The sequence below is a fragment of the Perca flavescens genome, chromosome 21 (assembly GCF_004354835.1).
Source record: "Perca flavescens isolate YP-PL-M2 chromosome 21, PFLA_1.0, whole genome shotgun sequence".
NCBI lineage: Eukaryota > Metazoa > Chordata > Actinopteri > Perciformes > Percidae > Perca > Perca flavescens.
In genome coordinates this window covers 8,106,215-8,126,282 of record NC_041351.1, presented here as the reverse complement: position 1 = coordinate 8,126,282, position 20,068 = coordinate 8,106,215, and the positions used below count along the sequence as shown (strand labels likewise).

General features: G+C 41.7%; 1 protein-coding gene across 1 annotated transcript in view; it reads right to left on the bottom strand.

The window, feature by feature from the left end:
- Positions 1-3,465: 3,465 nt before the first annotated feature.
- Positions 3,466-20,068, bottom strand: part of cox10 (cytochrome c oxidase assembly factor heme A:farnesyltransferase COX10) — a 34,238-nt gene continuing 17,635 nt past the window's right edge. Inside the window, exons 5-7 of the mRNA XM_028568565.1 lie at positions 10,657-10,727; positions 6,956-7,188; positions 3,466-4,667 (exon numbers count right to left, since the gene is read on the bottom strand). Coding sequence (XP_028424366.1) covers positions 4,237-4,667; positions 6,956-7,188; positions 10,657-10,727 — 735 coding nt within the window. The 3' untranslated portion in view covers positions 3,466-4,236. The remainder of the gene's footprint in view (positions 4,668-6,955; positions 7,189-10,656; positions 10,728-20,068) is intronic.

Here is a 20,068-nt window from a genome sequence, read left to right as displayed (position 1 = left end):
GTGGTACTTGTTATTTTAAACAATTAGGCCTAGCCTGGATAAACTATATATTAATACTACTACTACTACTACCAATAATAATAATATTAATAATAATAATAACTATAATGATAAGAAAAGATAAACGTGTATTTATCCCGAGGGAAATTGCAATAATAAATAATAATGTACACATATAATTGAATCACATTTATGGCAAAATAACTATAAAGAACTAGCCTCTACTTGCAATGCATTTTTTTTAAACTTTTTTTTCGCTTCACGTCTTAATTAAGTCTCCATTAAGTCTAAATTGAATGTGTCTTTCCGCATTATAGAAACTTTCTTTAGACTCCTGTTTTTACGCAGGAATATTGCGGTACCAATTTATAGAATGTCAATCTGAAATAAATAAAGGAGACTTATTCAACAGGTTGGGCAGCGAATCTCTACCATATTTTAACATTATTCCTGGCTTTGTTGTTTTATTATTGCCTTATTTGTGACATGAATGCTTTCTTCTAAACTTATATTCAATGGGCAGCAAATTATCAGAAAAAGCCCATTAATGATCGTTTTTTATTTCTTCTCCAAAATATCGAGTGTCTTTGTACTTGACCTTAATCACAGCAAAGATAGTCTGCTAATGAAAAACTCCGCTCTACATATGGACCAACATTTATTAAAATCAAATATAATTTGTTTTTTTTTCTTTTTCTGGACATAATTCAGTCACGTTTCAAAGACCACAGTTTCTACTTTATTTCCTAATATCTGGGAGCACTTGAAGAGCTCAGCTCTGAATAAAAAGCCCAACTTTGGGAATATGCACTTCATTTAGAGAGAGAGAGAGAGAGAGAGAGAGAGAGAGAGAGAGAGAGAGAGAGAGAGAGAGAGAGAGAGAGAGAGAGAGAAAAGAAGAAGAATATGAAGAAGAAGAAACAGAAAGCTTGCAGCGACTTTTCTCATCTGAGACTGGAGATGAGTCAACAGATTTGTAACATTAACTCCAGCCGGGTTAGGAAAGAGACCCACTGACAGCCTGTTATTTTAGGTTTTAAAACGAACGAACAGATCCTTTAAATGTGTACGACATCTACTTAGATATGTTTTTTTATTATTATTATTATTGTATTAAGAACATAAAGGGTTTTATTTTGTAGTTTGGGCTGCACTTCACGTAGTCAGAGTCCCGGCGAAATAACGGCCTGAGTCATTAGAATAACATCTGATGAAGAAAGAGATAGGCCTAATGCGAGCCCAACTTCATGTAAAAATACAAGTATTTTAAAGAGGAGATTCATTATTTTATGTCAGTTAATGTCTATATTCTCCTCAGGAAAAATCCCCAGTAGGAAGACCTGATGAGTTTGACTGTGTTCATGCGAGTTCACATCTGAAACGTATTTATTGTTTCCCTCTCCACAGAAATCAAAGTCATAACGTTATTCATAGAGAGACTTAAAGGAATATAGTTCTACATTAGTGCTTGTATGATGTCGGTCTAGTGTTAGTAGTACTGCTGCAGCTCTCTGGATTGGGTTTTGAAGCAACCAGCCTTTGAAGGGAGACCAGAGGTCATCCGTCATCCTGAGATTTCATTGCTTGCTTTGAAGGATCCTTGTACAGTATCCCCCCCACCCCCCCCCCCACCCACCCCCCCCACCACACACACACACACACACACACTGATGGGTGGATATTAAAGCTGCAGCTCTGAGGCGGACTGCAGATTGCTGTTTGGGGACTCTCGGATCCCCATTTTGCTCTTCCGTTTTGTTGACTCTGGCAAGAGAGCTCAGACTCCCACAGAACAGCAAATAACCTGAATAATTTAAAGACTGCTATCAGCAATGGGAAGGAGAGAAACCTCCATGTTTGAATGTATAAAAATAAGTGAAATAAGAGAGAAGAGTATGAAATATTGTGGTCTTATGAAATATAGACTTTTTAAGTTTGAGTAAACGCACAAGTCTCTCAATCCACTCCAAACATATTTTAAGATACACAGTATATATAGTGTATTGTAGCCTATGTGCTTTGAATAATAATTAGTGTGTGATGTTTATCCCAGAAAAAAAAAAAAGTCTACTTACCTCAAAATTCTACCTACTCCTTCTCCTTCAACTGGAAAGCCAATAATCTGAATATGCAAATATTTCTCATTTCAAAAGTTAAAACTACTGCACACAAGCGGTTTCCGACTTCACTGAAAAGTCAATTCTCAGTGTACGTGCACAGGAGGCTTCAAGTTTCCACATCACTCTTGTGTAAGTTGTATCCTACATCGGCTGCCACGCGCGCTGTGATCAAAATCATGATCGTACGTACAGGCCGTGAAGTCAGATTTAAGGCGAGTGCAGAAACATTCCCCCTTCAGAAGATCCATTTGAAAACAGCATATATATATATATATATATATATATATATATATATATATATATATGCCCAAGGAAGCTCAAACACACAAGTGAAGCTCCAAAAAGCAAAACCCATGTTGTTAGTGCTAGGGGGCTTAAATGATCTTCACTTGTTGGTTTAAGTAAAGTTCATAAAGTTTTTGAACAACCTCCCATGTCTACATCGGAGGATAAACTTGCCCAAGACTTTTATTTTTTGAATAATGAATAAATTTACCTTTCATCAGAACGGCAGCCCCGAGACATCTCTTGTATAATCTGAGGAGGGATGCCTTCTGTAGGTTGGGGCTTAATAATAAATCAAGAGTCAGCAGTTGAAAGCTCAGCTATTGGCCTAATGCGGAATACTAAATATAATTCATCAGCAGCAGAAGTTAACACCAAACGCGAATAACTCCAGAAAAAAGTAAAAAGGAGAGCAGAGCTGTTCTCCTTGGCTGATGGGACAAGACAGCGCCGCCACCCCACCTCGGATGGAGCGGAGGTTGTAAACCGTGACAGGCCGTCACACGCAGCCCTGGAGGCTGGCTACGACATCCAGTCTCCACACAGGTTGGCTGGGTGGGTTTTTTCTCTCCACTATTCTCTCAACTGTAACAGCTGGCCAGATCGCTCCCCTTTCACCCTCTGATATGAAACTCTGTATCCGGTCAGACACTTTACGAGGACGTCGAGCCGTTTCAGGTCTCCCGGCCTTGGCTAAATTCCACAGCCCCCCTCCCCCTTTTTATGGAGGGAGGATGGCAGTGTTTCTCTGAGCGCGGTGATGGAATTGTAACCAAATACCAAAACTAGGGGTAAAGGGCGGAAGGGGAGCACATGCTGACTGACAGGTGCGGAGGTGGCCTGCTAAATAGCGCTTATTGGAGGGATGGCGATTTGTGCTTAAAGCGAACATATCCACTAAGGCTATAATTGAAACTTAAATCCATATATTATGTGGAGTCGGCCCCACCTAACGAGGCGGGGTAGTGCTTCGTGTATGAGGGCTTCAGGTACACGGCCAGTCATGCGCAGTTTACAAATGGAGTGGAAACAGCAAATGAGTACATGAGGAGACAGAAGACAGAATTACAATCATGATGTTTATTGTTGGAGAACATTTGCCCTTGTGTTGCGTTCACGGGTCAGCTATTCCCTTACTTTTGGTACAGGTGAACCGTGTTAAATTAAAGCATTATGAAAATGAATAAAGAGCCACCAGTGCGTTTGCTGAGTAGCAAAATACAATGATTTACTAACCGTCAGGTAACGGGGGATCAGGGGACAGTCAAAACACAATGAACAGATATCAAGCCCAGTGTCTGCTGCTTCAGAGAGTTTATATTTGTCCTATTTTCATACATTGACTGAAAATCAAACATGAATGTTGTGATTACATGATGTCTTCATGTCCGTTATATATGTACTCTTACTATTGTGCATTTGTACAATGCAATAATCTGCAGACAGCGATCCCTGTGCAGATCCATAAGAGCAAGTTACCCTGTACAAGCTATTTAATCACAGTCATGTACAACATGGAGAGGAACTGGTGGGCTCCTATATAAATAAATATATACAGTACACACACACACACATTGCATTGATTACAACCTCATGTAAATGATTCAGTGTGTTTTCTGTAAATCAGTTATTTGGATCCAAATCATTTCCAGCTCATTTCCTTGAACTACAGTGAGCGCCACTGGCTTCAATTAAACACAGATACAATAACGAGTCCGTCACCCAGACCCCTCCGAGCACAACGAGTGGTTAGGGGAGACACTGAGGGAGTATCTCAGTTAAAATGAAGGACTCAGAGGTCTTCCAAGTGTTAAAGCCTCTATGAAACTAGTTAGCTTTGCAGCGTGAGGGGTAACGAAGCTGGAGGTAGAGCTGGCCCCTCGGCGTCGCTGCGAGGCTTCTTGCAGGTGAGCGCCAGCAGCAGCAGCATGGGCAGGTGCCACAGGCTGCAGAAGAACAGCTTGCGGGCGTTGCTGCGGTCTCCCTTGTGGTAGAAGCGGAAGGCCAGGTAGCTGATGTACACGTTGATGGGTAAGGAGATGACAGGGAAGGTCCAGGTGGTGACGTCCAGCACGGGCGCTAAGGTCGACAGGCCGATCAGGCCCACGCTGTGGCGCAGGGCCACCCGCTTGCACATGCCAGGGTGGGTGACGGACATCATGCGGTAGCCGCCACGGGAGTAGTCCTCCCTCAAGTTCCAGCTGAGGGCGTTGAAGTGGGGGAACTGCCAGCTGTACAGGAAACCACCCATCAACAAAGCACCTGGGGGGTGAGAAAGAGGAGACGTTAATAATGGAGGGAGAGGATTGATGATGCAGAGTCTGAGGGACTCCGATATGCTCAGCATGCCAAATATTAGTGCTCAAATAAGTTTTAGGTTGTGAATCTTTAGATTTTTAACCTTACAAAAGGTAATAAAAGACAGCACTTGACATAACATGTCAACACCTTGTTGCAAAACTTAATTTTTTATTATAAAATAGAATATTTAGTGTTTTGGCCTTTCCAAAAACTACTTTAAGTATATTCAACCAAAAACATCAGGCCCATTTTGACAAAAACTACCGTTTCAACAAAATATTGTGCACTATAATAAAACAAGCAATGCAGCGGTGTTGCATCTGTCTTCATGTTATCTCATATTCAGACTTCTATATCTCAGCTACTGAGTGACTGATGGAGAATGAAAGGTGCTTTATTTCATGACTATTTTAGAAAGACATGACACTACTAACTTATAGCAGAATTACAACTGTGAATGGGTTTTCTATCATATATAGAGTTATCTCAATTATAGTCTCAACCCTAACCAGCACAAAATGTTGCTGATTCTCTTTACTGGTTCCTTTCTTGCCTAGGGACAGCTGTTCTCAAAAAAGTATTACAGCTGTTTGGTAATCACTAGTGTTACATTTAGTGTAAATGAGTCAAAGCAGAAGAACAAGTGCATTGACCGGCACAAACAGACATGGTGGACTGGTGTGTTCTCTGTAAGTACTAATCTGAGTCAGCATAACAAACAGAATATTCCACAACAGAGCTGCAAACAGAGCAGCAAATACAGGTTGTTGTTTTTGTCTTGCTTTTAGTAAACATGTAAAAACAACATGTACAATCCCATATGAAAACAGTTCAAGTCTTTGGTATGATACTGTGCCTGTCTGATAGTGTACTCTGCTTTGAGGGGACATTTAGAGAGCATCGGCTATATAGATTTATTTACTGTAATCATTAGGCTTAATAATTTGATTACACACAATTGATTCAAATGGTCATCCACAGTATAGGCTCTATATACTATACTATGAACAGGATGAGTTAACATGGAATCGAGGGTCCTTGAATGGAACTGCTTTCGTTTTACAAATGAAACGGCAATAAATTCTTTAAACATTTTGTGAAAGACCCAACCAAATATTTGAGGGCACAAATACAAACTTGCTGGAGCACTTCTCTGGGATACGGAAGCAACATGATAAAACACATTTCACACAGTTTCCATAACAGAACACTTAATGTGTCCAGCACACAAGCTGAGTAATCCCTCCCTCACTCTCTGTGTCTTTACTAACTTAACATCACATTCATTTGGCAGACGCTTTTGTCCAAAGCGACTTACAATAAGCGCATTCAAACTCCACAGGAACGAGGAACAAAAGCACTAACAGCGCTACAGGGATTCAGGGCCATATGTAAATAAAGCTTTCTGCAGGCCTGGTCAAAGAGGTCCTGATGAACCCAGTGGAGAGCAACAACACAGCCAGCTCACTAAAGAGTAATAGTGCAGGAACACTGCTATGTCATTTAACTACTTCATTATTTACCAATATCCACTGGTTGTTTAATCTATACAATTATTTCAAATAGCTTATTTTATCCAATCAACAGTCCAAAACCAAAGACATATAAACTTATACTGATATAAAACAGAGAAAAACAGCAAATTCACTTGCTTGAGCAGCTGGATCCAGTGAATGTTTGGCATCTGTGCTTGACAAACCACTTCAAGTAGAAGATCCCTTTCAACTGAATAATTTTCTTTCAACCAACTTTACATGTACATATACACTACCGGTCAAAAGTTTGGGGTCACTTTCAAACACTTTCCATTCCAGACAGAATACCAGCTGAGATCAGTTGCATTGTTTGTTTAATCAGGGCAGCGGTTTTCAGATGACATTATGTGCTTACATAATTGCAAAAGGGTTCTCCAATGTTTTCTCAGTTAGCCTTTTAAAATGATATCAGATTAGTAAACAAGATGTGCCTTTGGAACATTGGATGAATGGTTGCTGATAATGGGCAAAGTAAATATTGCATTAAAGATCAGCCACTTCTTTCTACAACAGTCGACAACCCTTTTGCAATTATGTAAGCACATAATGTCATCTGAAAACTGCTTCCATGATTAAAAAAACAATGCAACTGATCTCAGCTGGTATTCAGTCTGTAATGGAGTGGAATGGAAATGTCTAGGTGACCCCAAACTTTTGACCGATAGTGTCCATGTGGGTCCACTAATAACCCGTATCCCAGATGGTGAGTCGTACCTGGCTCCAGACAACCTGTAGCAGCCGTCCAGCCCATGACAGGAGGTATCGCACCCACCACTGCTCCCACCCAGGTGTTGGTGATGCTGAGCCTCTTGAGCGGTGTGTAGCAACAGGTGTAGAGAAAGATGTTGAGGGCACCCAGGAAGCCCGTCAAGGGGTTTACTGCCAGTGTGAGCAGAGCAACTCCGGGAATTCCACAGGCCAGAGCAAAGGACACCGCATGGAGGGGACTGATATGAAGAAGGAACAGAAAAGAGAGGGAAACAGAGGATGATAATCGGCTAAATCAGCAAGAGGAAGAAAAGGGAAGTTAAAAAGATGAATTTCAGATGTGTTTTTTTTATTTATTAAAAGGAGTTAAAATACACAGATTCAGGCTCAGACAAACTGCCATGGGAACTATAGGCTGATAAAGTTTTGTGGACTTACGCAGACACGAGATAAGACAACGGTAGCTCAACATCTCACACACACACACACACACGCACACACACGCACACACACACGGCTGAGTCTCAAAAGGGGAGGCTTAGAGGAAGCTCATCTGATAAGAGTTTGTCAGGGATAAAAGTAGCCCTGCAAGATGAAGAGCATGTGCACACGCCAGAGATCAAAACTAGCTCTGAAAACCACTGCGGCTCAGGCTTTTAGCCGGATGAAGACTTCCTCCTCCTCCTCCTCCTCCTCCCCTCATCTTTTATTGAAAGCAGTGCTGGCAAGGTCTGGTTCAAATTCACCAGTAAATGCTCCATAAATTAAAGAGAGGGTAGATTAAAATCTTGACCAAACGCAGGCCTTTTCTTCAAAAAGCAAATGGGACTTTTATTTTGGTGGTGTGGCCGTGCAGGAAGATTGGTACATTAATGTGATTAGTGGTGTTATGTCTGTTTTATGTGGGCTGAGGTGGGGCCGTGCAGGCTGACTATGGGCTGTTGACAGTCTGACTGTGGGCTGGCTCAGTGGGGGTCAGGGGAGGGAGTGCGTCACGCGGCCTGAGGTGGGTTTACTGTCCTCTGCTTACAGTCTGACACATCAGCAGTCATAACGTCAGGTGGGTAATGTCAATACAGAAAGCTAAAGATGTGGCCAGTCTGGTTAGACCACAGTCGAGGCCAGGGATCCAAATGTAAAACATGAGGGATTTACCCATTAGGTTAAAGAAACAGGATGATTCTACTTAAAACGTAGTTACCTGTTACATATTCAAGTGGTCAGTGAGGTCAAAGTAAACTGTGGAAAACTTTCCAAATGTGTAAAGCTTGCCTACAACACAGTGGCTTCAGGGACTGGTGTAAAACTGTGAACAGACAACAGATGAACGAAACCTACAAAGACCAGACATTAAACAGATGAAAACTATTTCCACAAACAGATATTTTGTGTATTGACAGCCAGAAAGGAGCACATATTAAAAGGACAATTCCGGCGCAAAACGAACCTAGCTTATTTCAAGCTACAAACACATTAGAAAAACGATTAGCATAAAAACATGTCCCAGAGAGCGATCGAGTGGGTACACATCGGTTATTAACCCCTAGGTTCGTTTTACGCCGGAATTGTCCTTTAAATGTAAATACTGAGACACCTTGATATGATTAATCCTAGAGAGGTGTTCCTTTACCGAAACAGACACCCATTATAACCGTTTGCTCTGCTTATTTATGCTGCAATGTATGCAGAAAAGGCAAAGAAACCAAGGAAAAATGCCACTTTTGGTGTAGAAGGTAAAGTATGCAGAGAGAGCAGGAGGTAAGTGACGTGTATAAGAATGAGGGGAACTTTAGCAGAGATGTGGCTCTGCACTAGGAACTTTTTTTCCTTTATATTTCTCTGGCTACAGATTCCTGTCATAAAAATCAAACAATCAAAACAGTTGAGCATTAAAGTTAGTTCTTGACCTGGTTAATGGTAGTTTGACAAAGTAACCTTAATAAACCAAACTCCATTTGCTGACGAAGACTGGGAGATGTGGCTGAAAGCAGCCAAAATCCTTTTCTGTTCCTTCTCTTACTAAGCTGAAAGCTAGTCAGCACCACCACATGTAGAAGGCTGACACTGTCAAACAACTACAAAGGATTGTGGACTGTCATCCACATTTTACAAAAGAACAATAAAAGGTGGGAAAGATGATACACTATTGTTGTCCAGACATAAGATGACACACTATTTCCGATTCTGCAGACAGACTTCCGCAGTAAGACAGATGTAGAGGAGGAACGTCATTTTGCTTATACAAAGCGTTGTACTGAAGAAAACATGGAAAATGTGTAAAATGTTGCCTTCTGATGGCTTGTTTGACAGGACAGTCCAGCTTCTCAGCTGTCTCTGTACAAGATTGTATGTGTGAGAGAGAAGAAGAGTGAGAGATCTTGTGTCTCTGTGCGTCTCAGAGACAGACAGACACACCTCCTCTGGTCAGGGACAGGCTAAAAGCCCGAGAGAAGAGGCTGTGTTTAGATAGTGAGAGAACATCTTCAATCACCAGCTCAACAGCACGAGAGTACACATTTAAACAGCATGTCAATGGAGAATTCCTGAAACTGGGATGAGATAGCTGTGGGTCAAGGTCCAGTTATGGTACCAACAGGTGGTTTCAGTCATAAAGTGACTATGCCTTTAGCTTCCATTTGTTAGCTGCATGTCGATTGGACTTTTGTATATTGTGTTTTATCAGCGTATGTCAACAGGTTTGGGTGCTTTTGTTCTTCCTGAAAAAAAAACAGGAAAGGAGAAATAGGGCGCTTTTCTTGTAAGAGTGAAATGCAAAGGAGGCAGTTTCCTGGCACTGATAAAGGGTGAAGAGGACATGAGGTTGGTGTGTGCTTTTTTGGTTTATGCATCAGTGAGTATCTGTGTGTCTGCCTGCTGCTTAAGAGTGGCATTCTCCCAAAGGCAGGTAGAGACGAGCATATAAAGTAACTGAGTCAGATTTCTAGGAGCGTGGCGATAACACGCAGTTCACTGGGCACCAATGCAGAGGTTATCCGACATCTAAACAGCGGATGTAGCAAAGTAAGGGTGGCCAGATAAACTACACCCTAACCTCAAACTCGTTCCCTCGCCTTTGCAACCTGGTACGAAGCTCACAGTGCACCTGACAGGTGTACGGCAGAGGATCATCAGTGCTGGCACGCATTTTTGTTATTGGCAGCTCTGGTCTGTGGCTGCTGCAGCTACTCCACATACTGTACACAGCTACTGGTCTTTTCAGCACCAATAACTCAATAACTAAAAGTGTAACAGACGAGAGTAAATCAATATGGGATGTATGCTCAGTGCTACCGTTGCATTTAAGGTGTGTTATTCATTATAATATTGCCTGAAAATACACATATGCTTTGACATCACAAGCCAGAAGTTCATGTTTCACCCCTGGAAAAATGTCCCTCAGCAAGCCTAGACGAGGATAAGGTCAGTGAGCAAGAGAACAGTAGCAGACTTTGACATTCGCCCAGTATGAATTGTACAAAAGGCAGCTTGGGAGGCTTAGTAGCTGTCTTGTAGCGTTGCTGGGCTGCTACTATACTGAACTGAAATCCAACTCATGCTGAGCTGTTCTCTCTCTCCTCCTGTCCACTCTCGAGTCACTCTTCACTGTCTTTTCAAAGTAATAAAAAGTACAGATGAGGCTGCTATGCCAAATCGTCCATACAGTAGACCATGATCTGTTACATAGGCACAAAGGCATAAAACTGTACCTGATTTGTCCTCTGACGAGTGGACGGTTCTTTGTACGGTTCATGTTGGAGTCGAAGGGCACTTCAAAGTACTGTGGAGACAGAAATACAAGTGTGTTAATGCAGGCCGACGCACACAAACACATCGATCTTCTTCCATGACACAATCTACATCATGAACTAACCTGTTTTCGTTTTTTAACTGCATCTATAGTGATGCCTAAATTCTGCACACCTACACTGCAGCTCAAAAAAGGTACAATGCGGTTTGGTTCATTTTCAGCAAATGTTGAGGTGCAAAGGTTGGGCTGAGATACATTACAGCAGACAAAGAAAGATTTGTAGTGCAACTATTCTGCAGATGCAAACAAACAAAGTGAATGGTGTACTTCTGAATGAACACAGGACTTCAACCAGGGCTGCCTCTGTGAGTCCTTTTATGTAACATCTGGAGAGACAATGTTAGGGGAGCTGCATGGTCATAGCAAATCTCTGAACTAAATGCTCGCCCTGCACTTCGAGAGTAAATGGACTGGAGGTGGAAGGTGGAGGCAGTGAGCTGTTGGGTGGGAGGTGGTGGTGTGGGGTGTTCTGGGATACAACTATGTGAAAAACTACTTATACTCCTGTTTTATGATCTGCTCTGGAGGAGTATGCTTCAAAGTGCTCCCATGAGATTGGCAATGTGTGACTAAAATGCAAACACATGGGGTGCTTAAACGCAGGAACTGGCTAATCTGTGTGTGTGTGTGTGTGTGTGTGTGTGTGTGTGTGTGTGTGTGTGTGTGTGTGTGTGTGTGTGTGTGTTTGCTTGCCTGCATAAGAGCCTTTGACTAATGAAGAAAACAGATAAGCACTTAAACTACGGAATATCGAGACCCATCTCTTCTGATATATGGTTCACATAAAATATCTAATAAACAGATAATCCACTTTTCTCTTCTTAAACCCGAGTTCCCAGATTTACTGCACTCATGACATCAGAAAGCCACCATATTATTAAAAAAAAAAAAAAAAAAAAAACTACTGGTGGAAGGCATTGCATTTCATTTCGTATAGATTTTTATTTTGAAGAACATTAGGGAGTGTGCTGCACCATTAACGTGTGATGCACAAGATATCTCGCAATACCAGACTGAGATTTGGAGTTAAGATCCAAATACAAATCAGCAACGGAAAGAGCAAACACGTTTGATAACAATTTGGCCTTCTAAGATGTGCTTTTGGGAGAAAGACCAATCCTCTCAGAGCCAGGGGTCAACAATACTCCAAAATGACTCCCGAAATGACTGGCGGTTAGGTTGTCATTGTACGTTACCCTGGTTTGCATGAGCCAATAGAGAGCCTCCTCAGGATTCCTGGCCAGAAATTGACCACAGCGACCCAGTACAGCTACAATTTAGTCAAAAGGAAGTTATGCTTCTATTTTGTAATATTTTGAGGACAAAATTTAGCCTGAGTAAAAAGAGAAACAGAGCCTTTGATGGTCATGCCTACAACAGTTAGAAAAGTAGGTAAATATCATCTCATTTGGCTCCAGTTACTACTGAAATTGCAGTGGCACTAAAACCCTTCAAGCAACCATGTATAAGCGCTCTCCATATATGCTCCAAAGAAAATCTCCTGCTTCCCTTCTCAGTCTTTGGTTTAGTTGCAGTGGAGCACTAGCTAGCCGGGTCTGACTGGACTTGGCCAGGCTAATGGACAGCTGTGTACGCGCCTGTGGGACCCAAGGCCCAGGCTGAGGTGTTAATTCTATTTCCTGGGTCAGGAAATGCGTCAGGAGGTCAGGGGCCGCATGAGAGAGAAATGCACTTTGTGGCCAGGCCAGAGCAGAGCAGTGCTGAACCAGGCTTCGGGCAGGCCCAGGGCCAAGCTCACTGCAACGCTGCTCACATAAAAAGGATCCACTTAGTTTCCAATAACATCATCCCACATGTAGTAAAAGAAAAAGAAAGAAAAAAAAGACACTGATACTGTGCATAGCAGTGCTCTGTGCATTGTGCTCCCACAGGCATATAATGCACCTGTACAGTAAATAAAATAAATAAAGAACTTTCCAGAGTAAGAACAGTATCTAAAATACAAGATCTACAGTGTTGCAATTGTTTGGATGAACCTGTCGTGTGTGTATGCGGATGATTTTGTGTGAATGTCAAAGCCACTCAGTCCACCCCACTGCGTGCGCTGTTGTCATTTCACAGTTTGTCCAGTTGTGCTCTCGTTCCCCCCTCTCTGCCTTTTAAGTCAGAGAGCCTCATCTGGTTCGCATCAGAGGACCTCTCAGCCCATGTCATTATTTCCGCCCAACGCTGCCATGTGTTACAGTCAGGGCATTAAAATAATTGGGCCGTTTTTGTGCTTGCACGTGTGTTGCTACAGGTAGGTCTAAATGATTGGTTCAGAGTGCATCCGTTTAAAATGGACAGGTCTTTACCTGCATTGAGTCAAAGAATATAGTTTTTACACACATTATACACAGGCCCGAAATACACATACATGCCCAAGACCTATACATGCACTAATGGAGAGATGTCAGAGTGAGGGGGCTGCCCATGGACAGGAGCCCGGAGCAGTTGGGGGGTTTGGTGCCTTGCTCAGGAGGTGAACTGGCACCTCTCCAGCTACCAGTCTACACTCCATACGGGGACTTGTCCCTACGGACTGAGCTACTGACACCGCCCAAAGGAGGGACAACTTGACCATGTAATTAGCTGGCATAACATTCAGTGGTTACAGCATTTAGCAACAAGCTCAATCTCCAGTAGCGCACTTCTGACTAAATGTTAATAAGCCTTTAATCAATAGTTATAAAAAAAATTAGGCCTACTCCCAAAATACTCACTCAATTAACATAAATTACAGATACAAGTTGAATAGAATATTGTTAATAATGCTGTTAATAAGTAAATACGTGTTTCTGTTATTATTTCGAGGCCCATATAAATGAATGAATGGTTTATTTTCGGGTCTGGCCGCTTACACGGCCCATCCATTATAGGATTATTCAGACACATTTTAAATTAACACTTTCCTAGTGCTGACACAAAACACAATAAGTACATAAATACAATCTGTAAAGTCATTTTTATTAATAAATAAAATAAAAAAGTAACAACCTCTCTTAATCAGTGTTTTTTTTACCTTTAGACTACAGATGCCTACACCTATCAAAGGCCTACAATAATAATATAATTATACTTTTTTTTTTTTAAATAATAATATGTTGTATTGTGTCCTGCAGTAATTTGAATAATATATCTGTAAAGAGGATCGTCAGTGGGGCTTGTTGGTGCAGGAAGGTCTGGACAAGATTTCTTCAGCCTCTCTCTCGAGCTCCAACATGAACAGTTTACTAATGTTCAAATTCAGTTTTTATCGTGATGACATGTGCACAATGCCTTTGGCAACAGACATTTGTTTGATTGTTTTTAATCCAATAGGTCTCTGCTCTGATTGCTCACTGACACACCTTGACATATCTGATTGAAACTGCTGGCTACTGTTTATTTTGTGAGCTCTGCAGTTCACTCATGATTCACTTACTAAGCAGTGGAGCATAATAGGATATTTTTGATAGGTGGCGTGCGTTTAACAAACAAAGATCCAAAATTGATGAGGCTTCAGATCACAGACAGTTACATCAAAAACTGCCTGGAACAATACCGACACCAACCCTATAGAACAGCTCGAGACATCTATAAAGAAGCAGCTGGTGAACTGAACCGGAAGTTATGGAGAGTCTGGCTGCTGCTATCAATTATGAACACAAACACATATACACACACAAAAAACCCATAACTGTAGGGACAATTATCCGCCAGATGAGAACGGAAAACAGGCGAGACCAAAGTGAGAAGCTAAGAAGAGGGGGTGTACAGTTGCCGGATCCTCGGAGCTATCAAAGACGGAACGTGATCCATTGCTAACCACCAGGGCTCAATTGATAACAGGCTACAGGCAGGCATTTCCTATTATTGTGTAGAAGCTACAGAAGACAACTTAGCTTTGTATCATGATATGACTGACGCAACACATTAGCAGTAGGAGTTTAAGGGCTGTGTAGTTTTGACAGTGTGTAAAATGTTTAATTTCACTCAGTGGATATCGTGAAGTTGGCCTATATAACCACTAACCGTTGGGAGAATAAACAAGGCTGAAAAATTGACAACCTTATAATTTAATTTTTTTTTTAACAAACTCCTTGTGCTCTCCATGAGTTAAGTGTTGCCTTACCAACGCTACACCTCCTATCTGCCTGCTCAAAGAATAGGAAGTGCAGTGAAGGTTGGAGAGGAGCGATACAGTAACTACACCCTGTGCATTTACTGTGTTTACTCGAGAGGCAAGAGTGTGCCTAAACACAGGCACAAGAACACACACAGCTGAGCAGCTGTATAGCTTTGGCTCACAGGAACATCAGCTGGCCTAAACAGCATGTCTCTCTCGATCTGCCGAGGGAAACCCAGGTGCACGAGCTGAGCCCAACAATAAGACCAAGTCTTCACTTGTCAGAATGTCACCTGTTTGCACACTGGAGTTGAATGGTAGACTCAAACATCCACAGGGGCAAGGGTGAGGGTGGTGCTCCGATGCATGCGAGCCAAGTCTGCTTAAAAAAGCACGAGAGCTCTCAAAGCCCCCTTCAACACCAACTGTGAACTGTCTCTGATCAACCACTTGACAAACAAGCAGCCAAAAATTTACATAGATTAAGCTTTCCTCAGAAGTCAATTTAATGGTTCTGACATTCACAATGTTTTGAAGTCAAATGAAAGAAAAGGAACAAAACAGACAAGGCATGCAGCCTGACTAGTCACAACACAAAAATGCTGGAATGGCAGATTAAGGTTATTTCAAGGTGTTTTTTACATTAGAAGTGGGACTGTTGTTCTGTAACGGATATGCTACTGATGTCTCTTGAGTCAAATGAATAGTCTTGAAGCTATGTGAGCAATGCTGTGATTTTACACTGCTTCCCTGAAGAACCTGTTAAACACTTCCAAAGTACTTATTAAACTGTTAGCAAGCACCTGCGTGCGTGTCTGTGTAGAAAAAAAGTCAGAAAATATAGACGTAATGGTGAAAGAGCAATAAGAGAAGACGATGACAAAGCAGAATGATGAACTTAAGGAGGAGGTTCAAAAAATAAAGTATAGAGAAAGAAGGAAGGTTGAACGCAGACACTGGGCAAACAATGTGCATTGTAATTAGGGATGGGTGGGTGGGGGTTTATAACTGGTATAGATAGTAAGATAGAAACTGTTAAGAGATGTGTGCCATGATCTAGATTTAACTATGCGTGGGCAGGTAAAGAATGGATTTTAACTGGCACATTACATAAAATGCACAATGTGCACAACTTACTGCATGTTAACCTGTGCAACTAATAGTGTAGGCTTCCCTTTAATTCTAAAATCAAAAAGATGAAATGATGCAGGCAGGACCAAATGATAACAAAAAAAAAGTTTGGTTGTAAAAAGACTGAATACAAAATACATAACGGGACTTACAGAAATTCCACTAGAAACAGGATTTTGGCAATAAAGTGTTTAGAAAAAAAGTGCAGCGGATATCTCCATCACTTCATTTCAGTCACTGAAGAAAACAGCAATATTTAGTTCACACTATCTGGAGCGGAGGTGAAAGATAAAAACAAGAGACGCGTGTCTGTGTCTGGTATGCTGCATATGGACAGCTGGCAGATGTTTCTGGGGTTGCTCGCCCTCTGCGATCCTTTGATGTGATATCGGCTGGTATGATTAGACATGAAAAGCTCAAACTGCTTGCACTGTTCAATTCATGAAAATCACATAACCTATGAGAAAGACATCCTTTCACAAATGAATAAATCTATGTATCCATGTCTGCAGTCAATCATTCGTATGTACAGAATCATGAGACATTTTGCTTCAGACTTTCAAAACCATGTACCTGGCATAGTTGAAACTACTTGTACTTCCAAATGCCAGAACTGCACTATCCTGCTGCTATATACTAAGTGTACTAAGTTCTCTCAAGGCACCACTGGAGAGACTGCGGTACTCTGTCTGGCCAAAGAGTGGATCAAGTCTCCCTTTCATCTGAACCCACACCTCTTCTCCCGGTCTTTACAGTGGTCTGTGTAGAGCTGTTGGCAGCACTCCAGCTGGCACAGCCTCTCTCTTGATTGATGGCCTGAGTGTGGGACAGTGAAGTGCTAAACTGTCCTTATGTTAATCAGCCAATTAATGTTGAGCAGAGCCACATTGCCTTTGCCCTAATAATCAGTCCCTTTGCCTGAAGGTATGGGCAGGATCTGGGAAAGCGTACTGCAGGGCAGAGGGATGCTATACTGTCACTGCCTGGGCCACGAAGAGAGAACAGAGGATTATTTTTACATGCAGCTTTTCCTCAAACTCATCTGGTCAAAGGATGCTTTGACAGCTGCTGCTTTGCCTCCATAAACAACAAAAAGAAAACATTTTGGTGTGCAACTTAAGATAAATGAGTGTTGTCCATTTCTGTTCTGCGTAAAGGGCCATTTGAAGCCGCTAACATAGGGGGCCTGGAGGAATGAATTTCTCGTGTTTAGAAGTGATGCCTTGTGTGTCGGACCATATCACCATTTTCATCAATAATGCTGCGTCGCATCCAGGTCACAGTGCCTCCTAGTGTGAGGGAGGACTCGGGTTACAAGCCAAACTCTCGGTGGATGGCAGTGAGGACGGCAGCAAATCTTTAGATCAAGAGACCCTCTCTAATAAAAAGGGATTTTTCATTACAGGGTATGTTTGCTTAAAGTCCCAGAAAGAGCACCTACCACTTAAGACCCCAGACCTTGAATTCATAAATTTGCCACTGTAGTCAAAATATGCATCACACCATAGGAATGTGGCATAATATAAAATCTTTGGACTTGGAGCCAAATCCTTTAGTGAAATGGGGTTTCAGTATTAATCTTCATTTGTAGAAAGTGGTTTGGTATCATTTGCCACTGAACTACTGGGTCATGCTGGCTGGCACATACATTTTCACTCAACTGTAAACATATCAACTGTGCAAACAAGACAAATTCCTTAGTTGGAGTGCTGGCAAGCCATATCTCTAGTCTGAGCCTGATAAGTTAACATTCTAACTAATGAGGGCCTTTCACTCCAGCTCCTGATTACAGTTAACTTTGCACACACTTGACTGCTTTCTATTCAGTCTCACATACTATGGGAAAACAGATATAACAGGATATCAGGGAAAGGTCGATACAAAGAACTGGGCTGTGTGGTCACTTGTTTAAAGAGAAATAAACAGTCCTTTCCGCCATCAGTGGGCATTTGCAAAAAAACTGAGGGTGTGACTGACATGACATGCAGTTTGAAAGGCTCTCAACAGTTTGGGTGCCATCGGAAAAGAGGCATGTGCATGACCGTGTGTATGTTTTAGAGAATGTGAGTGTTTAGATTTTTGGTCCGCAGCTGTGTCTGACCACAAGGAGACTGGAATGGGTGTGAATGTGTGTGTGTGTGTGAGTGTGTGTTGTCTTTAATACTGCTCTGATACAGCTAGTCCTGAAGATCTTGAAGAAAAGCACCCCTTGGAAATTAGAAGTGATAAGGTGTGGACACGTATGAAGGCCCTCACTGTTCTCTCAAACATGACAGCAGCCATCAGCACCTCTAGCAGATTTGTATTTGCGGCAGTGACCCATGGCAAAATCCAACCATTCATCTAGACGGGTTCATTCAACAAGCCTTTCAAAACAAAAATGATGAGGATCTCAGAAGAAGACACATAGCGAGGTCTAGTTTTCTGTGTATAGACAGCGTTTTTTTCCCACTAATCCACAGCATTACCTTTTAAGGATATCGCATTTTAATTTTGAATGAACGGTCAACTAGCCTACCTATTAATAAAAGTCAACTTGGCAGGGAAAAAAAAAAAAAACTTTTAATAGGCTACATTGTTAGGAATACCACAAGATGCCAGTCATGACATGCTCTGTGAAGAGTAAAGTTGCAAAGGATCGGTTCATTTCCAGAAATTTTCCAAATGAAGTTAAGCTCGGAAATTTTAGGATTTGTTTTTGACAGTTTCAATATAAAATTTTTTACCTTTTATTAAGTTTTTTAAAAACTTATTTGGAGGGAAAATGTATATTAAAAGCAGTAAAACATAATCCATCTCATTCCACCATAATGAGAAACACATCCTTTCTATTTACTATTACCATACTTTAAGCAAACTAAAACAAAACTAATTATTCAGTTTTTGGTTTGTTCTTTTTATTTATTTTTTATCTCTGGCTTGTGGCAAGCACTCTGGCACGCTGGGACATGGGTCAAAGACCTCATACTGCCTGCTTTCCCTCACAGGTAATGTTTCTGAAAATATCCTGCAGGTCCAACAAAACAAACACAAAGTGACACAGGCTTTACATTGTTCAATCAGCATCTTTGTTCTCCCTCCCTTTCTCCTCGCCAGCATGCTCTGTAAACTAGACTTCTGATAACACACATGCAGCTCAGGTTGGTGTTCTGCACAACAGTTTGGTTCAGGGACAAGGCCAGGGAAAGACTGGCAAGATATTAGCATTCTCCCTATAATGTAATATGCGAAAGTAGATTTGCTGACTTTGTCTCTTCAGTCTCTGCAGTGAAGTTAAACTGCTAAACTGAATCACATAAGATAAGATAAGATCAGATCCCCACACTGGGGAAATTCCTGCGCTACATCCCACCCAGCTTTACAACCACCTCCTTCTTGATCCAAATAGGAAAAGACAAAAAGAGCACATGGTAAACATCAAGGTTCTGCTCTGAACTGGCCTCAAGAAGCACGGGAGTACTCTTTAAACCATCACACTGAGCTGGTGTAAAATAAAAAAAATGCCATCCAACAGTTACATCTCTGATAATAAACTACCAAGAGCTGTGGTTTCCAGCCTATAAAGTCTGTTTAAGAACCCCCCACCACAGTGTGCTAACCTCTTCTTTTATAGTTTCACTTTTTTTGAGTGACAGGAAACATAATAAGAAAAAGATTGAACCATGTTTATATGGAGGTGGAACATTTGCTGATACATTCAACACAAGGGCAACAGTGGCAAAAAGCAGCATGAGTAAATAATTTATCCATGAGTTTCAATCTTGTTTGCTGGAGCAAATGGGAGGAGACTGTGAACACAGGGTAACAAAGTTCCTATCAGAGTCTGTCCTCCTCTACTGTCAGAGCTTTGCCGCCCCCGAGACCCATCCTACTTTCTGCCATATTCTCTGTATCCCTCTCGCCTCTCTCACCATCCCCTCAAGTGGAAAGGCAACCAGTTAGCTTCTTAACGGGTTCTAAAAGTGAGCCGTCATCCATCTGTCCTGTGAATGTAACAGAAATTCTTCCTGTCAGGATGTGGCGTGATACGGCTTCCAGTGTGTCTGAATGGGCAAGAGTAAGGGTTGGCACA